This window comes from Quercus lobata, chromosome 8 (genome assembly GCF_001633185.2).
Source record: "Quercus lobata isolate SW786 chromosome 8, ValleyOak3.0 Primary Assembly, whole genome shotgun sequence".
Lineage (NCBI taxonomy): Eukaryota > Viridiplantae > Streptophyta > Magnoliopsida > Fagales > Fagaceae > Quercus > Quercus lobata.
This window is the reverse complement of record NC_044911.1, coordinates 5,714,921-5,741,361: the sequence shown is the minus strand read 5'-3', so window position 1 is coordinate 5,741,361 and position 26,441 is coordinate 5,714,921. Positions and strand designations below refer to the sequence as shown.

At 32.4% G+C, this 26,441-nt stretch overlaps 1 protein-coding gene and 1 long non-coding RNA gene across 2 annotated transcripts; both read right to left on the bottom strand.

The window, feature by feature from the left end:
- Nucleotides 1–2,566: 2,566 nt before the first annotated feature.
- Nucleotides 2,567–9,274, bottom strand: LOC115955625 (receptor-like protein EIX2). Its single transcript, XM_031073828.1, has one exon. It carries the CDS (start codon nucleotides 9,139–9,141, stop codon nucleotides 6,064–6,066), a length of 3,078 nt encoding a protein of 1,025 aa, XP_030929688.1. The 5' UTR covers nucleotides 9,142–9,274; the 3' UTR covers nucleotides 2,567–6,063.
- A 5,561-nt stretch (nucleotides 9,275–14,835) lies between these two features.
- On the bottom strand, nucleotides 14,836–23,567 carry LOC115955514. Its single transcript, XR_004084149.1, has 3 exons — nucleotides 23,454–23,567; nucleotides 22,960–23,060; nucleotides 14,836–14,885 (listed from the first exon to the last, which is right to left on the bottom strand). It is a non-coding gene; the product is annotated as an uncharacterized LOC115955514 (long non-coding RNA).
- Nucleotides 23,568–26,441: the final 2,874 nt, after the last annotated feature.

Below are 26,441 nucleotides of genomic sequence, written 5' to 3'. Positions count from 1 at the left end.
AATTTCATTAAAGCAAAGGTACCAATTTCTTTTCCTAATATTGTCCTAATTTTTCCTCTCTATTTATTGAAATCAGGGAAAACCTCCGCAAAATGAAATCTTTCTAATCCTTTAAACTTAATCATTTCACTTTAATTTTCAAGTTTTGTTTTCTCTCTTACATGTTCCCTTATTTGTAAGGGGGATTGAAATTGTGGGGTTTTGAAATCTGAAAATATTTTGTTATTTTGTTTATACATTGTAGATTTTAGACGATATTTTTTTTAAAGACAATTTTAAGTGATGATTTTGTTATTTTTGATGTTGGGTTTTTCTGGGTTTTGCATGTTTTAAATTGTTAAATCTGAAAGTATAATGTTCTTTGTACAAAATTGATTACTTTGTATGTTATGGTAGAGAATAATTTTCTCAGAGATTTACTTATCAAAAAAAAAAAAAAATTTTCTCAAAGATTCCTAGGTGTTGGTTTTGGTGTGTACAATATTTGGTTTTTTGGGTTTTTCATGTTGTATGCCATTCTTGAAAATTCATTGAGAATCTGTTTAGTACTAAGAAACAAAAGTGAAACAATAGTAAAAGGAATTGTAACCAGTTTTGAAGGTTTTAAATTGTTCTGTTTAAATTACATTTGTTAGTTTACTTTGCTAATCTATGAATTGTGGTGATAAGTAGAGAATTGCAACCAGTTATGTATTTAAATACCATGAAATTTCAGCAAGTTGAGATGATTAGTAGAGAATCTGTCATGCAGTCACATGAGAAAATTCAATAATTCAAGGCTTTATACAGTACTTAACTCAATTGAGATGATTTCTTTTCAATTTGTGAATGATGGAAGTATTTGTTTTGCCTAATTCATAGTGTAATGTACCAAGTTTCTTCGGTCAGTTTTCTTAATCCTCTTATATTTTTAAGGTCTATTTTGGAAGAGAATTATGGGTTGAAAAAGCTTATAAATAAAGGGGTTCACACATTGAAGAAGCCACAATATTGGTTTATGTTTTTAGTAAAGTATAGTATTTGGTCTTGCTACATTTTGAAAGTTCTCCAATTTGACAATGGGCATGATTTTCTGTTTTTGTTTCAGACTTTCATTTGTGTTATATTGATCCTGGAGTTTCTAGTGGGGAGGAGATGAAACCACTGAAGAGAATATATAGTGCGCAATTATAAAGCATTGTGTTCTCTGTTAGTGCTTCTTTTAGGTACAATTTATCTATTTCATTATGTTATTTACCTCATTCGATCCCTTTTCTGTTGTACTGTATGAAAAAAAAAATTCAAGGTTATTACTTGAACACCAAATGAAAAAAATTACAGCTGTATGTTTGTTTTGTAATTTTGTTTAGCAAATCAATGTATTGAAGTTTTGTGATAGTTAATTTGCAAGATTAGCAATCTCACAATTCGATTATGTAATTCTCAATTTAAATTACAAAAGGTATCCCATCCATGACTAGAGTAACCAACTAAAGCACAATTGCAATTTAATTCCACTCACTAACTTAGAGTCGCATGAATATCTCATTTAGAACCTATACTTTATCATTATAGCATTACAAAAAATGTATAGACACACACTCTCTTAGAGAAAGAACATCATTGTCAGAAACATTAGAACATTTCTCCCTGCATTCTCTCAATTTTTCCTTTTTTTTTTTTTTTTTTTTCCAGGTCCAAGAAAATCCTCTCAGCTCCAAAAACTTTTTGCAGATTAAACCCATTAGTCAAGAACAGTAATGCTTATCTCTGTTCTGAAGAATAAATTCATTGAAATGGTTCACGGTCATCATGGATGGATTTTTTTGGAAAATTTCATTCATAATTGAGAAGTTTCTAATGCATATTTATACCGTGCAATTGGTTAGGTAGATTAGGTAATGATAATCATGAATTAACTAAAAATTGTCATAATGATTATTATTGCTTAAAAGCTAATCCATATTTAATATACATTTCAGTTGATTTAAGGATCATCTAGATCTATTATTGCTTAAATTCTATGAAATTTTTGTGGTTTTAGATAGTGCAATTGGTATGGATGCTTGACTTTTATACCCAACTTTAATGGCTACATTATAGTGATTTTTAGTTATTTAAGTTGAATACCTCTATTTATCCTAGCCGGGGACAAATGATTTATTATTTGGATAGAGAATAGAAGGATGATTCAAAGAGCTACAAAGATAGGATAGCAACAGATAGGTAATTAAATTAAAAATTGGCATGCATAATTATATTAGAAATGCGTTAGATTTAATAGATGGCTTGATCAATTAGGAATCACACCAAAGCTCTAGATAGAGTTAGATATGTGTGTGTGTGTGTTACATTTGTGTTTTAACATTTAATAGCAGTACGATGCTTACAGCAGAGTTGTTTTTGGGTTTGATTAACTTAAAGATATGTAACTATAAATATCTTTCTTAATACTTCAATGATTGATGTACAAATCAGTTGAAAACAATTATAAAGAATAAGGTAGATGGTAAAGAGTAAAGCACCCTGCAGTCTGCATTGCTCTATACCAGGAAAGGGATTTCAATTGGATTAATATGCATGTTACAGGAAGTGCAAGGATACAAAGAGGAAAGCTTTAAGACAAATAGCTCAAACTCAACAACAAAAGTAAGATGGAATCCAAAATTTCTCTCTGATGTTTTCTTTTAGAATGTATGGAATTATTATGTTGTACATTGAGGATATTTTTATTGAATTATGAAGTAACTATTCAATTTATTTGTTTTTATTTTCTGCAGAAAGAATTGTCTAAAAGTATATGGAGTTATGGTATTTTTTGTGGTGTTAAAGTGATAGAATGACTATGTATATATGAAAGTAGAGACTTCATCTTTACATAGTCTAAAATTTTGCCAGTTGGTGCATTCCTTGCAATATTCTTTTGTTTTTAATTAATTTTTTTAAAGTTTCTTTGAGACTACTTACTACTGTAGTTTGATGTAATTCATAAATTACTACTATAGGATTTTAATTTCATGATGTTTTAATTATTAATTATTGTTAGTTGAAGACACCGATACTTGCTTCTAGCAAAAACAAATACACCTATTATCTCTCTTGGACCACCCTGAATTTATTTTGTATATCTTTTTGGAAATTTGGAACATGCTTGAAATAATTAACTCTTGGAGTCAAAAGAAAGAAAGAAAAAATTCACTTTTTTTGATGTGCTTGAGTGCATGTGTGATGAAAAAAGACTTTTTTTTGGTCTATTTCAAATTTTGTTGAATGAACAAGAAATTTCAAGATTAGATTTCATAGTTTTCTTTCTTACAAGTTTTTTTTTTTTAAATATTTTTTTTGGGTATTACTAGTGCATCAATACATGCACATAGTCTTGCTTTAAAACTTCTTTTATAATTTAATAATTGGGAGAGGCATGATTTTAACCCTAAATATATCTTTTGGAAACACTATGAGATGCTAACCATTTGAATTACAAGGCTCTTTGGCGACTCTTTGGCAATACAAAGGCTTTTCAATGGCAACAACCATGTAATGGCAACGCCAAACTAAATTTTAACGCTGCAATGTTTACAAAGGAGAAGATGACTGGGATTGGGACAATAATCGGACTCAAGGGGACAAACTATTGCAGCAATGAGCAAACGTGCGCCTGGAATCATGAATGCAACTACAGCTGAAGCAATGGCAGCAAGCAAGTGAACTGTGCAGGGTACAATTAATTTACAGTGGAGTTGGGATGTAGAAAGATTATCCTAGAGCAGGGAGATTCCAAAATCATTATAGATTCACTATACAGTTCACCGATTATTCCTTATGGGGACACATCACTGATGCAATAAAGCAGAACCTGAGAAGTTTCCATGAAGCCCAAAGTTTCATTTGTTTGAAGAGACACTAATGCAGAAGCACACATTTTAGCACAACATGCTATACGGGTAACCTTACGGATAGTGAATTTTGGGTGAACAGCAGCCCATCTCCTTTAATATCTTCTGTAACATCTTACCTAGTTTCTATAATTCCTTCTTTGTTGAGCTAAATAAAAGTTAACATGTTTTCACTCCCCAAAAAAAAAAAAAAAAACCAATCGTAACTAATTGATCATATTCACATGTGATCAACCTCAATTGCAAGAATACATATTAAACATTAAAATCTTGATTTAGCTATATCTTATAATCTGGTGGTCCAATTTAAGCATTCACTTTAATAGAATGATGAATTTGCCCTTAGAATAGGATTAAACGGAAGTTTCACAACGGTGTCTACGAGGCCTACTTAAATTTCTTCATGATGATTGATGAGGAGAACCCTCATCTGGTCTTCAATAACAATTCATATGTGTTGATTTTTAGGATTTCAAACCAAAACTAATTGATTTAGTGTGATTAACAAAGGTACGATTTGTAAAATGAGTATCTAAAATAAGCAAATAACAATGTCTACACTTTGTGATGATCCATATTTTACCCTACATTTTTATTTTTGAGAAAGCATATTATACTCTACTTGGTACTTCTTCCTGTTATTCATCTTTTCTTCTGTTCCTTTTATTCTTAAAAATAAATTTTGACCTGTTAATTGATTTTAGTAGAATTGATCAACTTTGCAAATTAACCAAGTATGAATACCAAGTTATTTACAATTAATTACCACAGTAAACAAATCACAAATAATAAACCAGAGTGCACTGTAGCACTCTCTAACCTCTTTCAATTGACTTTAGTGAGCCATTATACGGTCCGGTAAGTAAGGGCACAATTAACATGTCATTAGCCAACTTAATAGGCTTGATTAGGAATCATGTTTTCCGAGTCTCGATTAGGTGAGCCTAATGATTCGTTTGGATTGAGGGGGAGTAGAGTAGATTTGACCCAAAATTAACCTATTTTCAGTTAACTCGACTCTACTTCTCTCCACTTTCCCTCTTTACCCCCTCAATCCAAACGGGCCCTAAGTTAAGAGACAATTGAGGGTTAATCAAAATTTCAAAGAATGCCCTTTCTTGAGTTGAACTTTGGATCTTGTACTTGATATTTGACACTTACAAACTCAAAACAAGATACATTGTCATTGATTTGCCAAGCTAACCATACAAATTCCATAAGGCTCTTGGCTTCACCCTTCAAAATTCTCTCTTTTTTTGTTGTTGAGAAACACCCTTAATTATTCTTTGTATTTTATTTTGTTTCATATTTAAAATTATTTTCAATTCTCTGGCTGCACCCATACAAAACCCATAGATTATCTAAAACTCCAGCTGACTCAAACTATCAATTCTATTCTTCTTTCTTTATAATTATTAAAGATACATAATTAGTCATAGAGCGAAAAATTTATTCAAGTTCCTAGAGCTGTGTATTAGTGTATGTTTCTATGAAAACCTTTCATTTTATACGGTACTCTGCAATTTGACAATGGCATGTGTTGCGGGTGTGGTGTGGGCAGAGAGATTGGGCCATTGGGGTATCGTGGTAGTGTGTGAATGGCTGTGTTGTTTTCATTTTGGTGTGAGTGTTGGTTTGTGGTGCGATGGCAAAGTGAGAGGGAGTGTGAATGTGTGGTGGAAAAGGAGAGAAAGGAAGGGCAAATCTCTAATGAAATTCCTTTTCTTGTTTGGGGAAAGTAGAAATGGGTTGACATTAAAATTCATTTTGTTATTTCTATTTTTTATTTTTTACTTTTTAATCATTCCTCAATCGATCTTCATGTATATTTGCTTTACTATTGTTGGTAAATTTCCCAATCTGACGCTGTTAAAGGTCTCTCTGTACATATATTGATGATTTTTTTGTTAGGTGAATGATGGAACAGGAAATGTGGGGTTCAAACTCTAAATATTGGGAATTCAAAGGGATGCCAGTGCCACTAGGTTATCACTTGAATCCATGTAATATAATTGTAATTAATTCTCTAAATATAATTCAACATGAGTAAAATACACGTGCAAGAAATAAAATTTTCTACTAATTATTTCATATTAACTGAGCTAAAAAAAGATACAAATTATTACAAAATGAAACTACAACATCTCCACGCACCATAAGAACATTAGCTAGTAACAAGATAAGAATCTCACAACATTCTATCTAGTTTGTGCCAAAACACCCAAAACCTATACCCCATGCGATCTAGGAATTGAAAGTACATGATTCTCCATTTCTTGTTCATTAGTAAAGGACCCCAAACAACCCAAAATCCAACCACAAATCCAAGTGCCATACCTACATAAAACCAATCCACTTCACGCCCACCACTGCTCCCTTTGTCCTTAGTGTCGGGTTTGGCATAATTTATAGTGCAATTATCACTAAGTGGAGGTCCACAGAGTTTGTTTCCAATAAAACTAGATGCACTAAGGCTCTGTAGTTGAGTGCTTGAAGGGATTCTCCCAGATAAATTGTTCATTGACAAGTTCAACTTACTCAAAAATGACAAGTTTGACATGCTTGGAGGAATGCGACCTGAAAGTTTGTTTTCAGAGAAATCAAGAGATTCCAAGGATCCCATAGCACCTAGATTCTCAGGAATCCTTCCAGTCAAATTATTAAATGACAAATTCATTGATTGTAATCCTTGAAGACTAGTCACTTCTTTAGGGATCTCTCCTGATAAATTATTCTTCGAAAGGTCTATAGTTCTTAGTAGTCCAAGATTGGTGGTATACTCAAGAACTTGCCCTTTTATCACAAGATTTGCCCTTTCAAAATCCACAGAATCACCATCAACCACAAACAAGTCCTGTAAAATATTGTGAGAAGTTGAAGCCATGGCATTCAAATTGTTAACACATCTAGGTATGCTTCCAAATAGCATGTTATGTGAAAGGTCCAAGATTTGGAGTGAAGTTAGAGCACAAAGTTGTTTGGGTATGGAGCCATGGAAATTGTTTGAGCGAAGGTTGAGAATGATCAAGCTTGAATGTCTTTGTCCTATCCATGAAGGTATGATTCCAAAAAACTTATTCTCACTGATATCAATAATCTCCAAATCAGTGCAATTTTTCAAAAAATGTAGTAATTTCCCAGAGATTTTGTTGTTGCTTAGGTGCAAAGACTTAAGAAGACTCAAATGTTCAATGGATGTTGGAATGCTACCATTGAAATTATTGTTTCCAAGACTTAAAACCAACAATTTTTGCCAATTCTCCCAACAATAACTTATATTTCCTGATAAAAGATTTTTTCCAAGATTGAGAAGTTCCATTTGTTTGGGCTCATTCTTCTTATAACACAAAAAGTGAGAAATAGATCCAGACAATAAATTGTTAGATAGATCTAGAAAGCTCACGTTAGAGGATATAAGAGGCAACGAACCTTTGAATGAATTAGAACTCATATCAATCATGGAAGAAGGATACAAAGTCATAGGGATATTTGGAATCTCTCCATAGATATGATTGTGAGACAAGTTCAGATAATTGAACTGGGAGGACATATTCCAAAACAAAGGAGGAATTGCATCTGTAATATTTGTGTTGGATATATCCAAAGACCAAACTCGCTTTTGTGAACAAATCCATAAGGGAAAATTTGGCCCTAAAATCCATGATCCCAATCCTAAAATGCCAACTTGAAAAGGAGGAATCCAGTTGGGACTTACTTTTAAAGTCAAACGGGTTGGAGTTGTGCTAAGTTGCTTTAATCTTCTTAAATTGGCAAAATGAGTTTCAGAAACTACTCCCTCCAACATATTCCCACCAATAAAGACATACTCTAATTTGGAGAGCTCTCCAAAACTTTGAGGAAGAGTTCCGTTAAATTGATTAGTTGAAAGGTCTAAGAATCTCAAAGATGAAAGTTTTCCTATTGAAATTGGAATTGGACCCCAAATTGAATTACCCTCCAAAGAAAGTGTTGTAAGATTTTGAAATTGCCCAAGTTCCTTAATCAAATGACCAGATAGTTGAGCATCATACATTTCTAAGACCTCTAGTCCATACGAAACACATCTTAATAAACTTTCTAAGATTTCCGATACCTCTTGACTCAATTTGTTGTCTGACAATCTTAGTTCCCTTAAACTGCAAACATTGCCCAAAGATCTTGGTACCTTTCCATCAAGTTGATTGCTTGTCAAGTCTATGCTAATGGCAGATGTTAGGTTTTTAATGGAACTAGTGATTTTACCTTGCAAAAGATTCTTGCGGAGGTTGAGGAACTCAAGATGACTAAAACTATACAACCAATAGGGAATTGAAGAGTTGAAATTGTTGGCAGATAGATCAAGGTGCTTAAGAGAAGTCATGTTTTGCAAACCAATAGGGATTGGACCTTGAAAACCATTGGCAGATAGATTAAGAGCAACCAAATTTTGATAACCAAAGACCCATGATGGAATCAAAGCGTTTTCAAAGCTGTTAAAAGAAAGATCAAGGGTGGCTAGAGATGAAAAGTTAGAATTGGGTGTTGGTGGGATGGAACCAAGGCTGCAATGTGATAACCACAACTCTGACAAGGAAGTGATTTTGTTTGTCACCTGAAGCAAATCGGAGGCTTGGCTAAGGTCTACACCACTCAAATCTAGCACTTGTAGTAAAGGAAGACTAGAAAGCCATTGTAGGTTATTGACAGATAAAGAATTATAACCAAAGCCTCCAAGATTAAGATAGTGCAAATTTGAGAGATTTCCAATTTGAGGAGGTATCAAATCCCCAAATCCCGCATTGAAGAGATTAAGATATCTTAAACTCTTCATGGAACCGAGGAATTCAGGAATTGGAAACTGACCAAAATTATTGTAGCTCAAGTCCAAGTAAAACAAATACTTCAAATCAAGTAGGGAAGGATTTATCTTACCACCAAACATTGACTGTGCATAAGATTGAATAGCAGCTTCATACCGGGCTACAATTGAAAAGTAATCAATCAGAGGAGGAGGAAAGCTTCTAAGATGGAGCTCTTGGACGTGACCAGTAACATTGTTGCAGACAACTCCCTTCCACTGACAACAATCCCCATCACCAGCCCAAGAGGCAAGCCGGTTTAAAGGATCAGTAAGATCTTGCTTGAATCTGAGAAGGGCCTGTTGCTCACTTTGGATGCAATGAACCTCAGAGTTTCCATAGCAGAACTTAGGATCAATAGCTGCCAAAGTGAGAAACACAAGGAAAAGGGTTAATGTAACGGCTCTTAATCTGAAGGAACCGTCCATGGTTATGCAAAAAACTATATGATTATGTAAATGCTACACTAAGGAAATGGTAATTTATAGGAGGCGGATTTCTGCTTTCAGTGTTTTTAATGCTTATAATGCTACCACACATTATTTCCAGCTCTAAGAATTGACATAAAGGCTTGTGAATGTGAGGCCTTAATATTTTTGAAATGGTCAGTTGAAACTTTATCCAAGTTGTTCTACTTGATAGTGATTTTTATGGTCAAATTCAATGAATATACTTGCAATAAATTTTTGTTCAAATTTTGTTTTTTAATTTCATTTCATGCCACCCTCAAAATTTATTTATTTATTTATTTTTTATTTCTTGCCACCAATATGTAACATTGACCAAACTTCCAATTCCACTCATTTTAAAATTCCAATTGAATATATGAATAGCTTAATTAATTAAAATCAATTGGTTGATTAATATAAAAATAGTCGAAGCAGAGTACTAAAGGTATTATGGGTAGAATGTTATCTGAATCTGTGAATTTTTTATTTAGAGAAAAGTTTAGGACCATTTGGATACCACCTTACCTGTGAAGTCTGTATAATAAATTAGATTTTGGTTTTGGTTGAGATGTCAAACACTAAGTATGTCACCCCCCCCCCCCAACCAAAAAAAAAAAAAAAAAAAAAAGCCACATATTTTTATGGATTTCAGTTAGTTCAACTAATAAAATTTATTATCGTCAAATAAAATATTTAAGGTTCAATCCCTACATACACCAAAAACCAATTACTATCTTTGGCCTAACGATTAAAAAAAATTATCATAGAGCAAATATCATAAGTTTGAAATACTTTCTTGTGGATGAATTGGTAGGTTGTTATTATATTTGCTTATGATCCATGCCAAAATTCACAAATTTAGACATCTATTTCCAGTGGTCATAAGTTTGGAATACTCTCTTGTGGATAAACAGGTAGGTTGTTATTAAATTTGCTTATGATCCATGCGAAAATTCACAAATTTAGACATCTATTTCCAATGGTCATAAGTTTGAAATACTCTCTTGTGGATAAACAGGTAGGTTGTTATTAAATTTGCTTATGATCCATGCCAAAATTCACAAATTCAGACATCTATTTCCAGTGGGTATGGTCAATGATAGTTTTTTCCCTTGTATATTAGTCATTTATTTGAGTAATTATTTGGTATTCAAAGTGTATAGTGTTATGGTATTTTTTCCTTTCACATAATAATAGGTGTTACTAATTAAATTCATAGTGATTTTTACCACGTGTGTGAGAGGAGAAAATACAACATTTCAAGAATACTTAATAATTTCCCCATTTTATAAACTCCTCTATTTTTATAAACATATACATTAATTATATTTTGATTTTTATAAGCTATATGTTGTATAAGAGTACTATAAGAATAAAAGTCATCAATTAAATTTTATATATAATTTCTTATTTCTACTAAAAAAAACAAATTAGGAGAAAGGGGAATTTTCAAAATCCTCTGTCTGCCACTGTTTGTAGCCATCATATATGAACAAGTTTACAGAAATTTTGACAATTAAGTACACACACAGAGAAATTTTTGTTTTATAGTGGGCACTAGGTGAATGAAAAGTTGCAAACTCAAAGGGTGTGTAACTGTAACTGTGTATGTTGGTAGACTTGTTCAAAGTTTAATGGGACTCGATTCTTTTCTTCAAACTTGTGAATGGAGCTCTGTGATAGTGTGATCCATCACTTTTGGGCTAGGAGTTGAGCACTGACTGTAAATCAAGTAGATGGGAAACCTCCATTTTTTCAATCTTGATATCAATTTTCTTACGTGACAATTTAAGTCCAACGTATTTTAGACTTAAGTTTCATTGATTTTGGAAGTAGGAATAAGTCCCTTTCTGACTCAAGTTGGTTGTGTGGTGGGGTACTATTGTCTTCCATCATCTTCTACTTGTTGAGAGGAAGATCTGGACACACATTGTATTTGACAACTTTTGTTAAGCTTATTTATTTAACTAATCACAAACCCACACTATGCGTAAGAATATATAATTATTTTGTAATATGAAATAATGTATGACTAATTCTCTAAAATTTATTGAAGAAAATTTTCTCCTTAAAAATTGAACTATTTATTAAGTATTTTTCATCTCTCTATCTCTACAAGTATATCATTCTATTATTTTGGGTTTAAAAAAAAAAAAATTATTGGAAAAAATTTGATTGATGTTATTCTTTTTTCAAGTGGTCTATATTTCTCAAACTTTTGTTATAGTGTGTTATGTTTTCCCCCTTTTTTTTTTTACAACTAAACTTTTTTAAGTTTCAAATTAATTCTTTAAAATTCTTATTCTCTTAAGGAAATTGTCATATTAATCAAACATCATCACAAATTTACAATTGATATTACTCAAGTAATTGATAGGCACATTCAAATACATAGTCGGATAAATTGTATTTTGATATAAACTCAAATTCTCACTTTCCAAATATCTAAGAATTAACTTAAACAAAAACTGTAAGAGGGAGAGAGAGTACATGTGATGAGGAGCTCACAAAACACACCATCAAAATGCATTAACTCAAAGTATCTAAAGTAGAGTTGCAAGGAAGAGAGAGAGAGAGAGAGAGAGAGAGAGAGAGAGAGAGAGAGAGAGAGAGAGAGAATTACATTTTTGGAAGATAATGTGAGAGAAATAGAAAAATTATATGAAAACAGATGAGTAGAAGAATACTCAAAAGACAATGTATAATTGTAAACAACAAATTATCCAAACTATGCTATGTAATAAAATAACATTATATCATTAAATAATATCATTGGATAACATTCCACAATCGAAGAAAATGAAATCAAAAGGATAAATTAAAATACAACCGATGCATCTACCCAAAGTAAAGTTCCAAAAAAAAAAAAAAAAAAACATCAACCTAAATTAGAGGTGCAATAAAGAATTAAAAATCCACCAAATGAAAGAATATATATATATATATATAGAGAGAGAGAGAGAGAGAGAGAGAGAGAGAGAGTATTCTTCTTGTTGTGTGGACAAAATATGGATTGTATAGAAAGGAGAAAAGCAAATAATTCAAAAGGAGAGAAAATGTTGGAATAGGTGAATGATATGACTGCTGATATGGCTCAATAAAAGTGTAATAACAATAAATGCTATTTTTAGCTTTTAGGAAAAAAAAAAATATAGATGTGAGAGAAAAAAGTTATTGCAAATAAGCAAGTTTTTTGTTTAACCAACTTAAATAAGCAAATAAGAATTAGTTAACCAAACTCACAAATGTAAACCAAATTTTTTTCAAGTTAAAATAGGAATCAAAACAAAGTTAATGATCTCCCGAATCCAAATAGGCCACTAGAGGTGGTTCAACCTAATTTCTACCTTCCTAAAAAGAATCAAGTTATTTTTAGCAAAGAAAGAGTTCATGTCATGTGTATGAAATGGAAACCACGCATCTAAAGGGGTATAAGCGATTTGTGTTTTGTCCTCAATAGGGCTGCTAATGCCCAAACTTAACATTTGAGCACAAATCAATTATAACCAAAACACTCAATTAATATTTCACTAAATCATGAGGTTGAGAAAGCTAGGATTTGCCAAAACTCACAATTTTAAAAATAAAACCTTTTCTTTTCTTTTTCTTTTTAATTATTTATTTATTATTTTTTTTTTAAGAATAACTATCTAGGGGAAAAGGTTTGAAGAAAACTCTTCAAATTCCTTTTATATCATTTTATTGTATGTGAATTTTAAAAATTTAACTGTTGAATTTTATGATTTTTATGTTCTTAATATGCATGTCAAATTTCATTCAAATCAGATGTTATTTACTATTTAATCAATAAACTTATTTTTATACATAATTTTAGATCACAAAAACTGTTGGGGGACCACAATTTGACTCCCTATAACCACTCTAAAAATAGGCCCACGTGGTGTGATATCGAATGCCATAAAAGATTTGAATGTGCCTTCCTCATCACCAATTGGTTTTGAGGTGGAATGACACAACTCACGGTCTAACAAATGGTATCAGAGCCAAGGTCATGGGTTACTCACAGTCTGACAAAAACTTTAAATTTAAACATTTGATTGATAACATAACTATTAATCTTTGATCTTCTTGAAATTTTGCAAACATGGAAGATATAATAAGAACACGTAACTCAACATTTAGATTTTTAAAATTTACATCCAATAAAATGATATTTACTGAGTTTGAAGGGTTTCTTTTTAAACTAGTTCGAAGGGAAATCTTTTTCCTCCCTAGGGGCATCACATGGCAATGTGCACACATTGATGCCTCGAAGAAGAAAAAAGAATATTTAAGTTTTGATCCCAATGGAGACAGCCAATTTTTGAACACTGTTATTTGATGCCCTTGGAGGATTAAAAAAATTATTTTTAAAATTGTGGAGTTTTGGAAAATTTAGTAGTTACGGCTTTTATTTGATAATTTTATGGGAAACTAGAAATATAATATTTTTTTCATTTATAATTAACTTTGTGGTTGTTTCTTAAAAAAAAAAAAAAAAAAATCCTTTTTGGTTAAGGTAAATTAGTCTATGTTTCAAGGACATGTTTTGGATCAATTAAACTGCTTGCGGTATTTACTATTCTCTATTTAGTAAGGGTAATTTAAATTAAGTTTAATTTATTATCTAATGGACACGAATTTATTATTTGAAATAAGAATAACACAAGCAAGCTGTGACTTCTTTTTTTCTTGGCATGGTATATATTAAAATTACATCATGTGACAAACCAGTGAATAATAGGAATTCTTATAATAATAAAAAATGAATAATAGAAATGAGACGATGATAACAATAATGAGATTAACAAGCGCAAGTAATGAAGTAAGATCAATTTTATTATGTAAAGCATACTAGATCAACTTGTTTTATTAAACTTTTTTTTTTTTTTTAAGAGAGAGTTTTAACCTATGACGTGCACTCCTGATGATAGCTATTTATCATCAGACTAAGATACCGATTGATTTTTTGTGTAAGCACAGATTGAATTTCAAATATTTTATTTTTCTTTGATCCTTATTCTGAAAGAAGGGTTGGATTGGAGCTGTGTCTTAAAATGAATTGGGTCACTTCTTGGAAAGTTATGTGTCTTTTTTTCAACTTCAATCCAACAATCAAGGCATCCAATCAATAAATAAGTACAAAAACAGATTCCAGTTTAGTAATACATACCTACTACCTAGCCCTCCTCATATGACTTTTGTGGTGCTTCACGCGGCAACTTGTAGGAATAGTGGAACGTACTCTCAACTATCAGGAAGCTCATTGCTGATGACCCTAGGCCTATTTGTACTGTGATGGATTTGGCTTTGGAGGTTCTTATGGGGGTAGGGTTTGGGTATTTTTTTTTGTTTATGGAAGAGCTGGATTCGATGGGATTTTGTATTAAGGAAGAGCAATGCAACATACACAATTTCACAATAGTTTGGTTAATTTTTTTTTTTTTTTTTTCATCATCTAGACCTACCACTCACATAACATTTTCACCAATCAATAACAATTTGCTACTTGGTAGATGTGAAATAATATTATACCTCTAGACATATTGTTCATCAAATAATCTGGGTATTAACAGTGTCATGCTTGTGGTGAAGAGAGATAAGCCAAGTGTATGTATGAAATTTTGAGTACTCAGGTGTAAATGAGTTCAAAAGGATTTGGATTTCCTCACTTGGACTCTGATGTTCCTCCAAATGTTTCTCCATCTCTCTCAAAATTAAACCTAAGATCAAAAACATTTAAAAAATGAAATGAAATTTTTTTAAAGAAAAAAAAAAAAGCAAACAAAGATTTTGTTATTATTCTTTGTGTTTCTTCGATAGTTAATTAGGCTCTTCTTTGTTCTCCATCTGATTTTTTTTTTCTTTGAGATTTTCATACTCTGCTCTTCCCAGATTTTTCCTTCTTCACCAATGCAACAAGCCTCTTTCTAAAATATTTCATTCTCATTTCTCACCCTCGAAAACCTACTCAAGACTACAACCTTAAGATGTTTCATACTTCTTCATGGGAAAGATCCCTCTCATTTAAATCCTCCAATTTAATCTAGAGGTAAGATATGTGATATTTTAAATAATCCAATGGTCTTAAAAATCCCATTTAAACCACACAAATTCAATTTTCTTCATTTCTTGTTCTACCCAACTTTTTATTTTTATTTTTTTATCATTAACCTTAAAAGTTAGCTGGAAAATCCATGAAAACTAAATTTGAATTCAAATTGAGGAACAAAATACCATAAAAATGAATTTGAAAATGCGGTAAGATATGTGATATTTTAAAAATTCAATGGTCTTAAAAAACCATTTAAACTACACAAATTTAGTTTTCTTCATTTCTTGTTTTCCCCCACCTTTTTCTTTAATCATTAACCTTAAAAGTTAGCTGGAAAATCCATGAAAACTGAATTGAATTCAAATTGAAGAACAAAATACCATAAAAATTCATTTGAAATTAAGTTTAAGAACAAACTAAAATACCTTTAAATATTTGTTTTTGTCATCTATACTTCTACACTATCTATAAGAGGATTCTCATTTTTAGACTAGATTTTTATGTAGTTCATAAATACTCCAATAGACCTATCCACAATAAAAATAATAAAATAAAATATCTCAGTCCACTTTGTATATTTCATTCAAGATCATGTTCCTAAGTTTGTTTGGGTTTTTTTTTTTTTTTTTTTTTTTTTTAATTTTTATAACTTTATCAAGACTCACCGATTTCTTTTATTTAATTTTTGGGTTGTGCCATAATCTAGAAATTGAGATAAGTAGAAAGTCATGACACTAAACCCACGAAAAAAAAAAATGCAAAAAGGTAAAAATCATGGAAGCAAAAAATAAAAGCATCTGGCCAGAACTAAATTCCCAATGATAAGCTTGGTCGATTACATGAAGACTCTCATTACATGGGAGGGGTCAACCAAGTTTCCAACCACAAAATTCACCATGCCAATACCCACACAAGCATGCGCACAACCCACTCAAGTGAAAAATATATATCGAGTAGGTAATAATAACTACGAATACAAGGAAGTCAAGTGTTTAACAATTAGAACAAAACACGAGTTTTCAATTTAAAGATTGAGTGTGAGGATCGTGTCCATCAAATAATTAATTAAAAGAAATATCTCCCTCACTCATGTTCAAACTTGACCCCTTTAACAAGTCTAGAGTAGAATCACCAATTTGTGAACACGACCACTTAAATCGCGATGCATCTAGAGGTTGGGTGGTGTTAATAAGTACATTAACATCTAGTACTGGTTGGAGAGTCCTTTAATGTACATCTAAGGTTCACATGTGCCAAGCTCTCAGAAAGTCTCTTCTAGTGATTAAGTTTGAAGAAACTCAAGATTTGGGGGTATAGAAGTTAATGCTGCATCTAGAATACTTTGTTGCGGGAAGTCAAAGCTTCAAGTGGATATTTGGACTCATAAGTGACTTGTTCACGTTCAACAGAGTTCTGCCATTGAAGATCTCATAGATTCGAAGCTACGCTGGATAATGTTAATAAGTACTATTGGGTTATAGCAATTTAGAATATGGTTATTCTAATACTGTAAAACTTCAATTCATTAGTGAATCTAGTTTCCTTCAGGTTGGTGGTGAAGCCTTTGTAGTGGCATGGTTTTAAGCTTAAGCTCATGAGTGAATGTAGTATATATCTAAAGTTTAACATTATCACTTTTAGTTCCCCCCCCACCCCCTCCCCCCCCAAAAAAAAAAAAAACTTAAAATGATTGATTTAGCCCCTATAGGGTCAGTTTATAGTTTGGCCAAGTCATCTAAGGAATTAAATGTGTGATCACTTTAAATTTTAGGGGCTAAAATCGCTTATAGGTTAATTGATTTTTTGGCTTTTCCTTACATTATCATATTCCGTGCTATTTTTCTTCGTTGTTATTTTATTTGTGCATGATATTGATGTTATTTACTTTAACCAAGGTCTTAAGTATAATTGGACTAATTAATAACTTGGCTTAAAATTGGTTAAATTTGTGTGTGTGTGCGAGCACTTGTGTATTGTCAGAGTGATGAAGGAAAAGAAAGCAAAACTGAAGAAAATGAAGCACAGCTTGAAGTACAGAAGAATGAAGAATTACTGGTCTGACAGTGCATGTCTAAACAACGCATCTGATATTGCAGCTTAGCATAATTTAGTCATATATGACTTGTAGTTTAGATCAGTTTTGTGTACAATTAAGCAACACGCGTTTAGCATGTGATACACTAGAAGTTAGTTTCTTTCTTTCTCAATTGTATATAAACAGAGATCTATCTCTTTCTAAATCAATAAAAAAAAAAAAAAAAATCATTCTTCACAAATCTTGGTTTAGTTTCTAATATGGTATCAAAGCAAATTCTCTATAATTTTCTAGGGTTTTCAATTCCGTTTCAATTTCCTCTTCTTCTTTTTTTTTCCTCAAAAGCTTGAAGCTCCTTCATTGGTTGCTGTCACGACCAATCCTTCAACCTTTGAACAATCCCCTTTTTCACAAGACTCATCTCAAGCAGATGATCCTTTATTCTTGCACCATGGAGAAAGCCTTGGTACAGTTTTTGTTTCTCAGCTTCTAGTTGGTGAAAACTACCCAACTTGGGCTCGTTCAGTCAGGAGAGCCTTGATTTCAAAGAACAAGTTGGGCTTCATCAATGGTACTCTTACTCTTTCATCTCCTAAAGTGAAAACCTCATTAGAGATTCAAGCGTGGATTAGGGTAGACAGCATAGTAGGCACTTGGATTACCAATTCAGTATCGCCAAGAATCCAAGCTAGCATCGTTTACGTGGACACTGCTTTGGAAATCTGGACTAATCTAAGAGAAAGGTTCTCTCAAGGGAATGGACCTAGGATTTTCAACTTGCAAAAAGAGCTTGCAGAGCTTACACAAGGTGATGTCTCTATCACTGATTTCTTTACCCAATTGAAAGTTCTATGGGATTAGTTTCAGAATCTCAATCCCTTCCCTATGTGCACTTGTGGCAAATGCATTTGTGGAGTAAATCAGAAATTGACCAAGTTGCAAGTTAAAGAATCTGTGATGAAATTTCTCATGGGGTTGAATGATTCTTTTTCCCAAGTCAGAACTCAAATTCTATTGATGGATCCTTTGCCAATCAACAAAGTTTACTCTTTGTTAATCCAAGAGGAATTGCAAAGGAATGAGGGTTCTGGATTACATGCTAGAGTGGAATCTACTGCTCTTGTTGCAAAAGGGCCAAATTTCATTCCTAACATCAATCTAGGTATGGTTCTAACCATCCACAAGGGAAAGAAAGATCACAGTACACTCATTGTGGAAAGTTAGGGCACACTACTGATAAGTGTTACAAATTGCATGGATTTCCACTTGGATTTAAGTTCAAAGGGAAGATTCCTATGGCTCATCAGGTTTATGCCACTAATCAACCTCAAGAATCAACCTGTGTTCCTATTCAGGCCCAATTTCAGTCCCAACTTATCCTTCACACCAGATTAATACCACCAACTTCTAGCACTAATTGGACCTCAAGCACATACAAAGCCACTGAATCTTTTCCAATCCCCTCAAGGGCATGTTCATATGGTCAACAACGTCTCTGTGGCATAATTGCCCTCGAATGCTGTTGCAGGTGAATTTTCCCCTTATCTTTTGTAACCCAATCTTACACATTCAGTCTTTTCTGCCAAGAATGTGAAAAGCTTATGGATCAGACATTTGGGTTTTGGATAGTGGGCCAACTGATCATATTGTATGTTCTGAGGATTTATTAACTACCATTACTGTTGTTACACAAACTGTGGTAGAATTGCCTAATGGAGAAACAGCTGGGGTGACACACATTGGAACCATTACTCTGTCTTCCAAAGTAATCCTCAAAAATGTTTTGTGTGTTCCTTCTTTTTATTTCAATCTTTTATCCATTAGCATGATTACCAAATCACAAGCTTGCTGCCTTGTTATTCTTTCTTCATATTGTTTTATACAGGACCTTATCAATTGGCAAACGATTGGAGTGGGGCATGTCCTTGAAGGCCTTTACCTGCTGCAATGTTCTAGCTTGTCTCAAGCTTTGCCCTCTCTTGTTGACTTTCTCTCCACACATTATCTTGGCTCTTTTTTAGCCTTTTCTTCAATTTCTTCTGTTTCAAATTCCTTGTCTACACTATGGTATTCCAGACTGGGGCATCCATCTGATTCAAGACTTCATTCCTTAAGTCATTTTTTACATGTTTCACATAATTCTTGTAATATTCATTGTACTGTTTGCCCTTTGGCTAAACAGAAGAGATTACTCTTTCCCTCTAATAATAATATGTCTCACTGCTCTTTTGATTTGGTACATATGGATGTATGGGGTCCCTTTTCTACTTCTACTATTGAAGGTTTCAAGTATTTTCTCACTATTGTTGATGATGCTACTAGAGCTACTTGGATTTTCCTTATGAAATCCAAGTCTGAGGTTAGACCTTTAATCATTTCCTTTTATATCATGGTTAATACACAATTTAGAACTAAAATCAAGTCTATCAGATTTGATAATGCACTTGAAATCAAACTTTCTAATTTTTATGCTAGCAATGGTATCATACATAAACAAAGTTGTGTTTACACTCCACAACAAAACTTAGTTGTGGAGAGGAAACATCAACATGTATTGGCTGTTGCTAGATCCTTAAGGATTCAATCTAATTTACCTCTTTCATTCTGGGGTGACTGCATATTAACAGTTGTTTACTTGATAAACGGAATACCTTCCCCTCTCTTAAACAATAAATCCCCATTTGAACTCTTATTTTACAAACCACCTTCATATTCTCATCTTAGAGTTTTTGGATGTTTGTGTTTTGCTTCTACCATAGCTCAATCCAGACACAAATTCTCTCCTAGAGCTAGGACGTGTGTTTTTCTTGGATATCCCTTCAACATCAAAGGATATAAGCTGTATGATTTACAATCTCATTCTATTTTCATTTCTAGAGATGTTATTATTCATGAAACCACTTTTCCTTATTCCTTACAACCTCTTACTATCTCGGATTCTAGTGATCCTCTTCTCCCTTTACCTTGTGCCCCTTCTATTCCTACTATTTTTCTTGATATTCCCATCTCATCATTTGTTCCTTCATCTATTTCTGCTCCTGATTCTAGTTCCCATACTTTTCCTTTCAATTCTAGTGTTTTTTTATTCTTTGGCCCATATTGTTGAGGTTCATAATGAACCATATGAAATGGATGATGATTACCTACATAATGAAGCCTTTGTAGAACCTGATCCACCTCCAATTCAACTTAGAAAATCTACCAGAGAGTCCAAACCTCCTTCTTACCTTCAATCTTATCATAGCAATCAGGTTTCCTCAAGTTCAATTTCACACCAATCAGGTACAACTCATCCACTTTCTTCTTTTCTCTCTTATGACCACCTCTCACCTTCTTACAAGTCTTTTTGCAATTCAATTTCCTCTATTGTTGAACTTACCTATTGTCACCAAGCTATTAATGATTCAAAATGGCAAGAAGCCACAGCTACTGAAATAGCAGCTTTGGAAGCTAATAACACCTAAACTATTCCACTTCCTACCGATAAGCAAGCCATTGGTTGCAAGTGGGTCTATAGAGTTAAGTACAAAGCTAATGGTTCCATAAAGAGGTATAAAGCCAGACTTGTAGCTTAGGGTTTTACACAAAGGGAAGGCATTGACTACATTGACACATTTAGTCTAGTTGCCAAGATGGTTTCTGTGAAGTGTCCCTTGGCTATAGCTGTTGTGAAAGGGTGGTTTTTGAGCCAACTTTACATAAATAATGCTTTTTTACATGGTGACTTGGCTGAAGAGGTGTACATGGCTCTCCCACTAGGCTTTCATAGAAAGGGGGAGATGGTTTGTAAATTGAACAAGTCCATTAATGGCCTTAAACAAGCATCTAGGCAGTGGTTCTTGAAGTTTTCTTGCACTTTGATTCAGATGGATTTTGTTCAATCCAGTTTATAGTTTGGCCAAGTCATCTAAGGAACTAAATGTGTGATCACTTTAAATTTTAGGGGCTAAAATTGCTTATAGGTTAATTGATCCATTGGCTTTTCCTTACATTATCATATTTCGTGCTATTTTTTTTTTCGTTATTTTATTTGTGCATGATATTGATGCTATTTACTTTAACCAAGGTCTTAAGCATAATTGGACTAATTAATAACTTAGCTTAAAATTGGTTAAATTTGTGTGTGTGCGCGCGCATGTGTGTATTGTCAGAGTGATGAAGGAAAAGGAAGCAAAACTGAAGAAAAGCAAGCACAGCTTGAAGCACAAAAGAATGAAAAATTACTGGTTTGAGAGTATCTATCTAAACGACACTTCTGATACTGCAGCTTAGCATACTTAAGTCATATACAACTTGTAGTTTAGATCAGTTTTGTGTATAGTTAAGCAACACGTGTTTAGCATGTGATCATTGGCGGAGTTAAGATTTTAGTTGAGGGCGGCAAGATTAAAATAGTATTAAAAGGACATTAACTATTTTTTTTCCTAATAATTATGTGCAACTTATGAGGACCACTAATTGAATTGCCATGAAAAAAAATGTGATTAGTAAGATTTTTACAATATTTTCACAACAAATCATAAGTGGTAAGTTGTTACTGTTTCAAATTTCAACCCACCACTGAAATTAATATTTTGTTCATCAATAACAACCAGTAACAACCTGTTATTTAAGATTTGTTGTAAAGTGTTGTTAAAATGTTATGAACATAGAATTTCTCAAAGCTAAAACGATTATAAATTCTACTGTAAAAAGCTCACAAACTGATGTGACAAGAATGTTTGATGCTTAAATAATATAATAAATAAATGTTTGAATGAATTTTTTTATGATTGATAATATGTCAATTTATAAAATTTGTAGTATTCATAGCATTACTCCACAAAAAAAGTGTTGTGAATAGTAAACTAAAAATAATGATTTAGAAAAAAATGAACAACGAAATGGGTGAAGACGTCGTGGTGAGATAAAACTAATAAGAATAGTAAATTTGGTGAAAAGGTGATATGATTTGGTATGTAGGAGAAGATTTTTTTTTTTCCCCTACTTTCTTAGTGTTAAAGGTCTGTACATGCATTAAATTAAGTGGGAGTTTTTTTTTTTTTTTTTTGTCTGAGTCAAATACCAAAGAATAGTTCATAATATACCTACTTCAAGTATATTTTTTCAAGGAGCCAGGAGGCAACTGCCCCCCTCGGCCCCCCTAGCTCTGCCTCTGCATGTGATACACTAGAAGTTAGTTACTTTCTTTCTTTCTCAATTGTATATAAACAGAGATTTATCTATTTCTAAATCAATAAAAAATCATTCTTCACAGAACGTGGTTTAGTTTCTAATATGTATGTGAGTGTGTGCGTGTATATATATATATATATATAAGCCAAACAAAAAAAAAAAAAAAAAAAAAGTAAGGAGGAAAACATTAAATTATGTTTTAGATTACTTGTTGAAATTAAAAACTTCAATAAAATAAAAAGAAACGATGATATATGACTCATTAATTAAAATTCTAGGTTCGAATAAAGACAGGATTAAAATTAATGTAAATAAAAATATGATTAAAATCCTAACTAAAAAAAAAAACTTAAAACAAAATTAATGCAACAAATGAGAAAGATATTGGAGAGGATAAGCAGAATGAAATAGGGTGTCTACATTTACGTCACTCTTTGGTTGAATTCATGAATGAGCGAATGCATGTTTATATGAGTGATGAAATGAGTGAACATTGAACTGTGGAAATGTAGTAGGGGAAGACCTCGAATACCTGTGATAGCCCACAAGCCTAGGTTTCAGCTGGTAAGTTTGGAACATTAACGCAAGACCTTGAGGTGTTACAGCAGTATCCGTGGAACTATTAAGCTTAGCCTGTGATCCATGCCAAAAGAAATTAGTAACTTATCATACATGTCAAATATGAATGGATTAGAAAGACAACAGTTTCTGTTTTAGTATGGTAAAAATTCTATGCTAGCATGCTATAAGAGCTTGAGGAGGAAGAAATTGACAAATCCTATCTTGCTTCACTACCCATAAACTAAGAGATCGAGCTACTGTATTTCATGTAGTATAAATATCTTTGGGCATTTCTACATAAAGGTTTCTGGACATATGTATTTGTGTCTTTAATTATTTTTAATGTGTTTTTGTTTGTTGGGATTTCTTGGGTATTCTTCTTTCAGGTGGCTTTATTCGTTATGAATGTGCAGAAGCATCAAGAAGCAATGCGATAAAGATAGAAAAGCATGAACATGCTTAAACCTGAGATGTTGTGCCTGTTGCTCGCTTTCGATGCAATGAACCTCAGACTGATCTCCACCGCAGAACTTAGGAATAAATACGATCAATGGTTGGTAGAATGATCAACCCATGATCATGCTAAACTAAATGACTATGTAAGTATATAAGTAACAAAAAGGATAACAAATATCTATATATAGGACATGATTATCCAAAAAAAAAATCTATATATAGGACATGCGTGAAAGTCTTGCACCGAGTTTCTTTCTTCTTTCCTATTTTGTTTGCTTGAAATTCTACCGCACCTTGTTTCTTTCTTCTTTCCTATTTTGTTTGCTTGAAATTCTACTACACATTAATTCTGACACTAATCGTCAAGTATAGACAGATAGACTTAAACCTTGTGAATGTGACGCTGCGGGCCCTTAGATTTCTCTGGATAGATATAAATTTTGTAACTTAACAGGGAGTGCAGTAAATAAAAGAAAAAAAAATGGTTTTTGAAAATTCATAGTTGACGTCGAGGTCAATATTGGTTTTTGAAAATTCAATGTTTCTGCTAAATGATTGATGTCCAAGTCAGATGAAGCACAGTTGTTTTGCTTGATGGTTATTTTATGGTTTTACGCTTTTACTTAAAATAAATAAAAAAATTTATTTAAAGAAGGATAGTGTAAAGAAAGAGCTCATGCCAAATCTTTTTGCTTTATGTCATATTTTTTGCTAGCTTTATTGAGTGTGAGCTAAAGCTAATGAAGCTAACTTTTTGAGTTATGCTTGTCACTTCAATAGTATTTGTAGTCCCCTTATCAATTCATATTAATTTTTTATTAGTTAAACTCTACCATTAATAGAAAATTATTGAATACTTCAAAAGTACTATAAATAGATACTCTATTCTCTCATATGAATTGAGCGTCCTACTATAAATTTAATTAATGAGACCCACAGTTATATGAGAGAAAGAAGTATACAGTTATAATACCTCGAGAGTACTCAACAATTACCCACTATTAATAACTCATTCTTTACATAACCCCCGTTAACATTTCCCTATAAAGAATATCAGAAACTTTACTTTAGAAGCCTTACAAACTATCAAATGAGTCATAAAAATATACTCCTATCAAACAAAAAAGTATACCATGTTTCGGTAATATCAACTTAACATCTGTTTTGGTATTTCCTACCTAATAAATGAATGATACCTATTTCAAAAAACCACATTAGATTACTTTAATAAATTAATCACAATCTTCTATACTATTGGGAATATAAATTAATCATTTATTGGAGTAGTCTAATGTGGTTTTTTGAAACAAGTGTCACTCATTTATTGGGTAAGAAATACTAAAACAGATGTTGAGTTGGTATTACCGAAACATGGTATACTTTCTCCTATCAAACTCTAGTTTATTGTTTATAAAAAAAAAAAACACTAGTTTATTTATTATTTTGTTATTTTGTTGAAGCTGTAAACCTAAAATTAATTATTGGTATAAGCTTTAATAAAAAAAATTCAGAGAAATTTAATAATTGGATTCGATTGTTTTATTCAACTTTATGATTCAGCTTTGAATTTGATCCTGCGGTAAGATGCAACTACAAGTCAAATATATTGAGTCTTGCAGTCGTAGATAGGACTCTATTAATTTTGTGGGTCCTTATTAGGTTGACAATATCAACGCTATATATGTTTTTTTTTTCCTTTTTTTGCTGAATTGGTTGACTTGTCTAGATATATCAATTTTCTTACCTGTCAAAATTAAGTGCAACGTATTTAGACAGAAATTTCATTGGTTATTAGTCAAGGTTCATTAAAATGGATTAGGTTTTCTGTCCCTCACCAAGTCCTCTCTGTCTCTGACTCAAGCGGCTTGGAATCGCGACTGTGTAGAGTTTGAATTTCTTTGTTGGTGGGAGTAATAAATGAGTCCAAATCTTCTGTCCTATTTTTTCTGCTCCACTCTATACTCTATAAATAAAAACTTGTCATATGTTCACCTAATTAATTAAATACTACTATTAATTAATAACGGTAGTATTAATAAGTCAATAATGATAGTATTTAATTAATTAGATGAACACGTGACAAGTTTTTATTGGTGAAGTAGGAAAAGTGAGACAGAAGATTTGGACTCAATAATAAATGGTCTTTGGTGAGATAGAATTCTTGCTTGATTTTTTATGCTAGAGCATATATTGAGAAACATGTATAGCGTTCTGAATGAAATATTAATAATAGGGTTGAATGGATTTTAGCTAAATCTTACGTACTTTAAAATATTGCGAAGAGAAAAGGGATAGAATAGTTTTAATGGTATTCCATGAAAATAGTGCATATTAGAATTACAACAATTAGGCTAGGCTGAACTGACTCTGGAGCTCCAAAGATGAATTATAATCAATTAGTTTTTAGGCCGAGTTTTAGTTCATCGTTAGGCTGAGTTTTAATTTACTGATTTCACATTACAGTGGCAATGCAAAACAGATTACTTACACTGATGAAATCAGGCCACTACTAGGTTGGAATTTGTGTTTATGGACGGAAGCATTTTACAATATAGTTGTATGAGGTGATTTTATCTAAGTAAACAAGGCCAAAATGGGCAAATGCCCTTTTTTCGGAAATTAAACATCTTTGTGCCCTCATTCTGAAACTAAATAGGGAAATGCCCCTCTTTTGTAACTCGATAATCTTAAAATCGAGTTATATGAAATACTCGATACTCCTATGATCGAGTTATACACAGGTTTTTCCCGCACTGCTGGCATTTTTTTTTTTTTTTGAATCTCTACATAACTCGATTATTTAAAAATCGAGTTAGTTATAAACCCTGATTTCGTACTGTCTTTGTGTCAGGTGGAGTGTTTCAATGTAACTCGATTTCTGTAATATCGAGTTATAAAGTATACTTGATATCCGTAAAGTCGAGTTATTCTGTTATAATTTCTGCACACCTTCTCCCACTCAGTGTGCCTTGCTCTCTGCTGAACTGAGGACTTTCT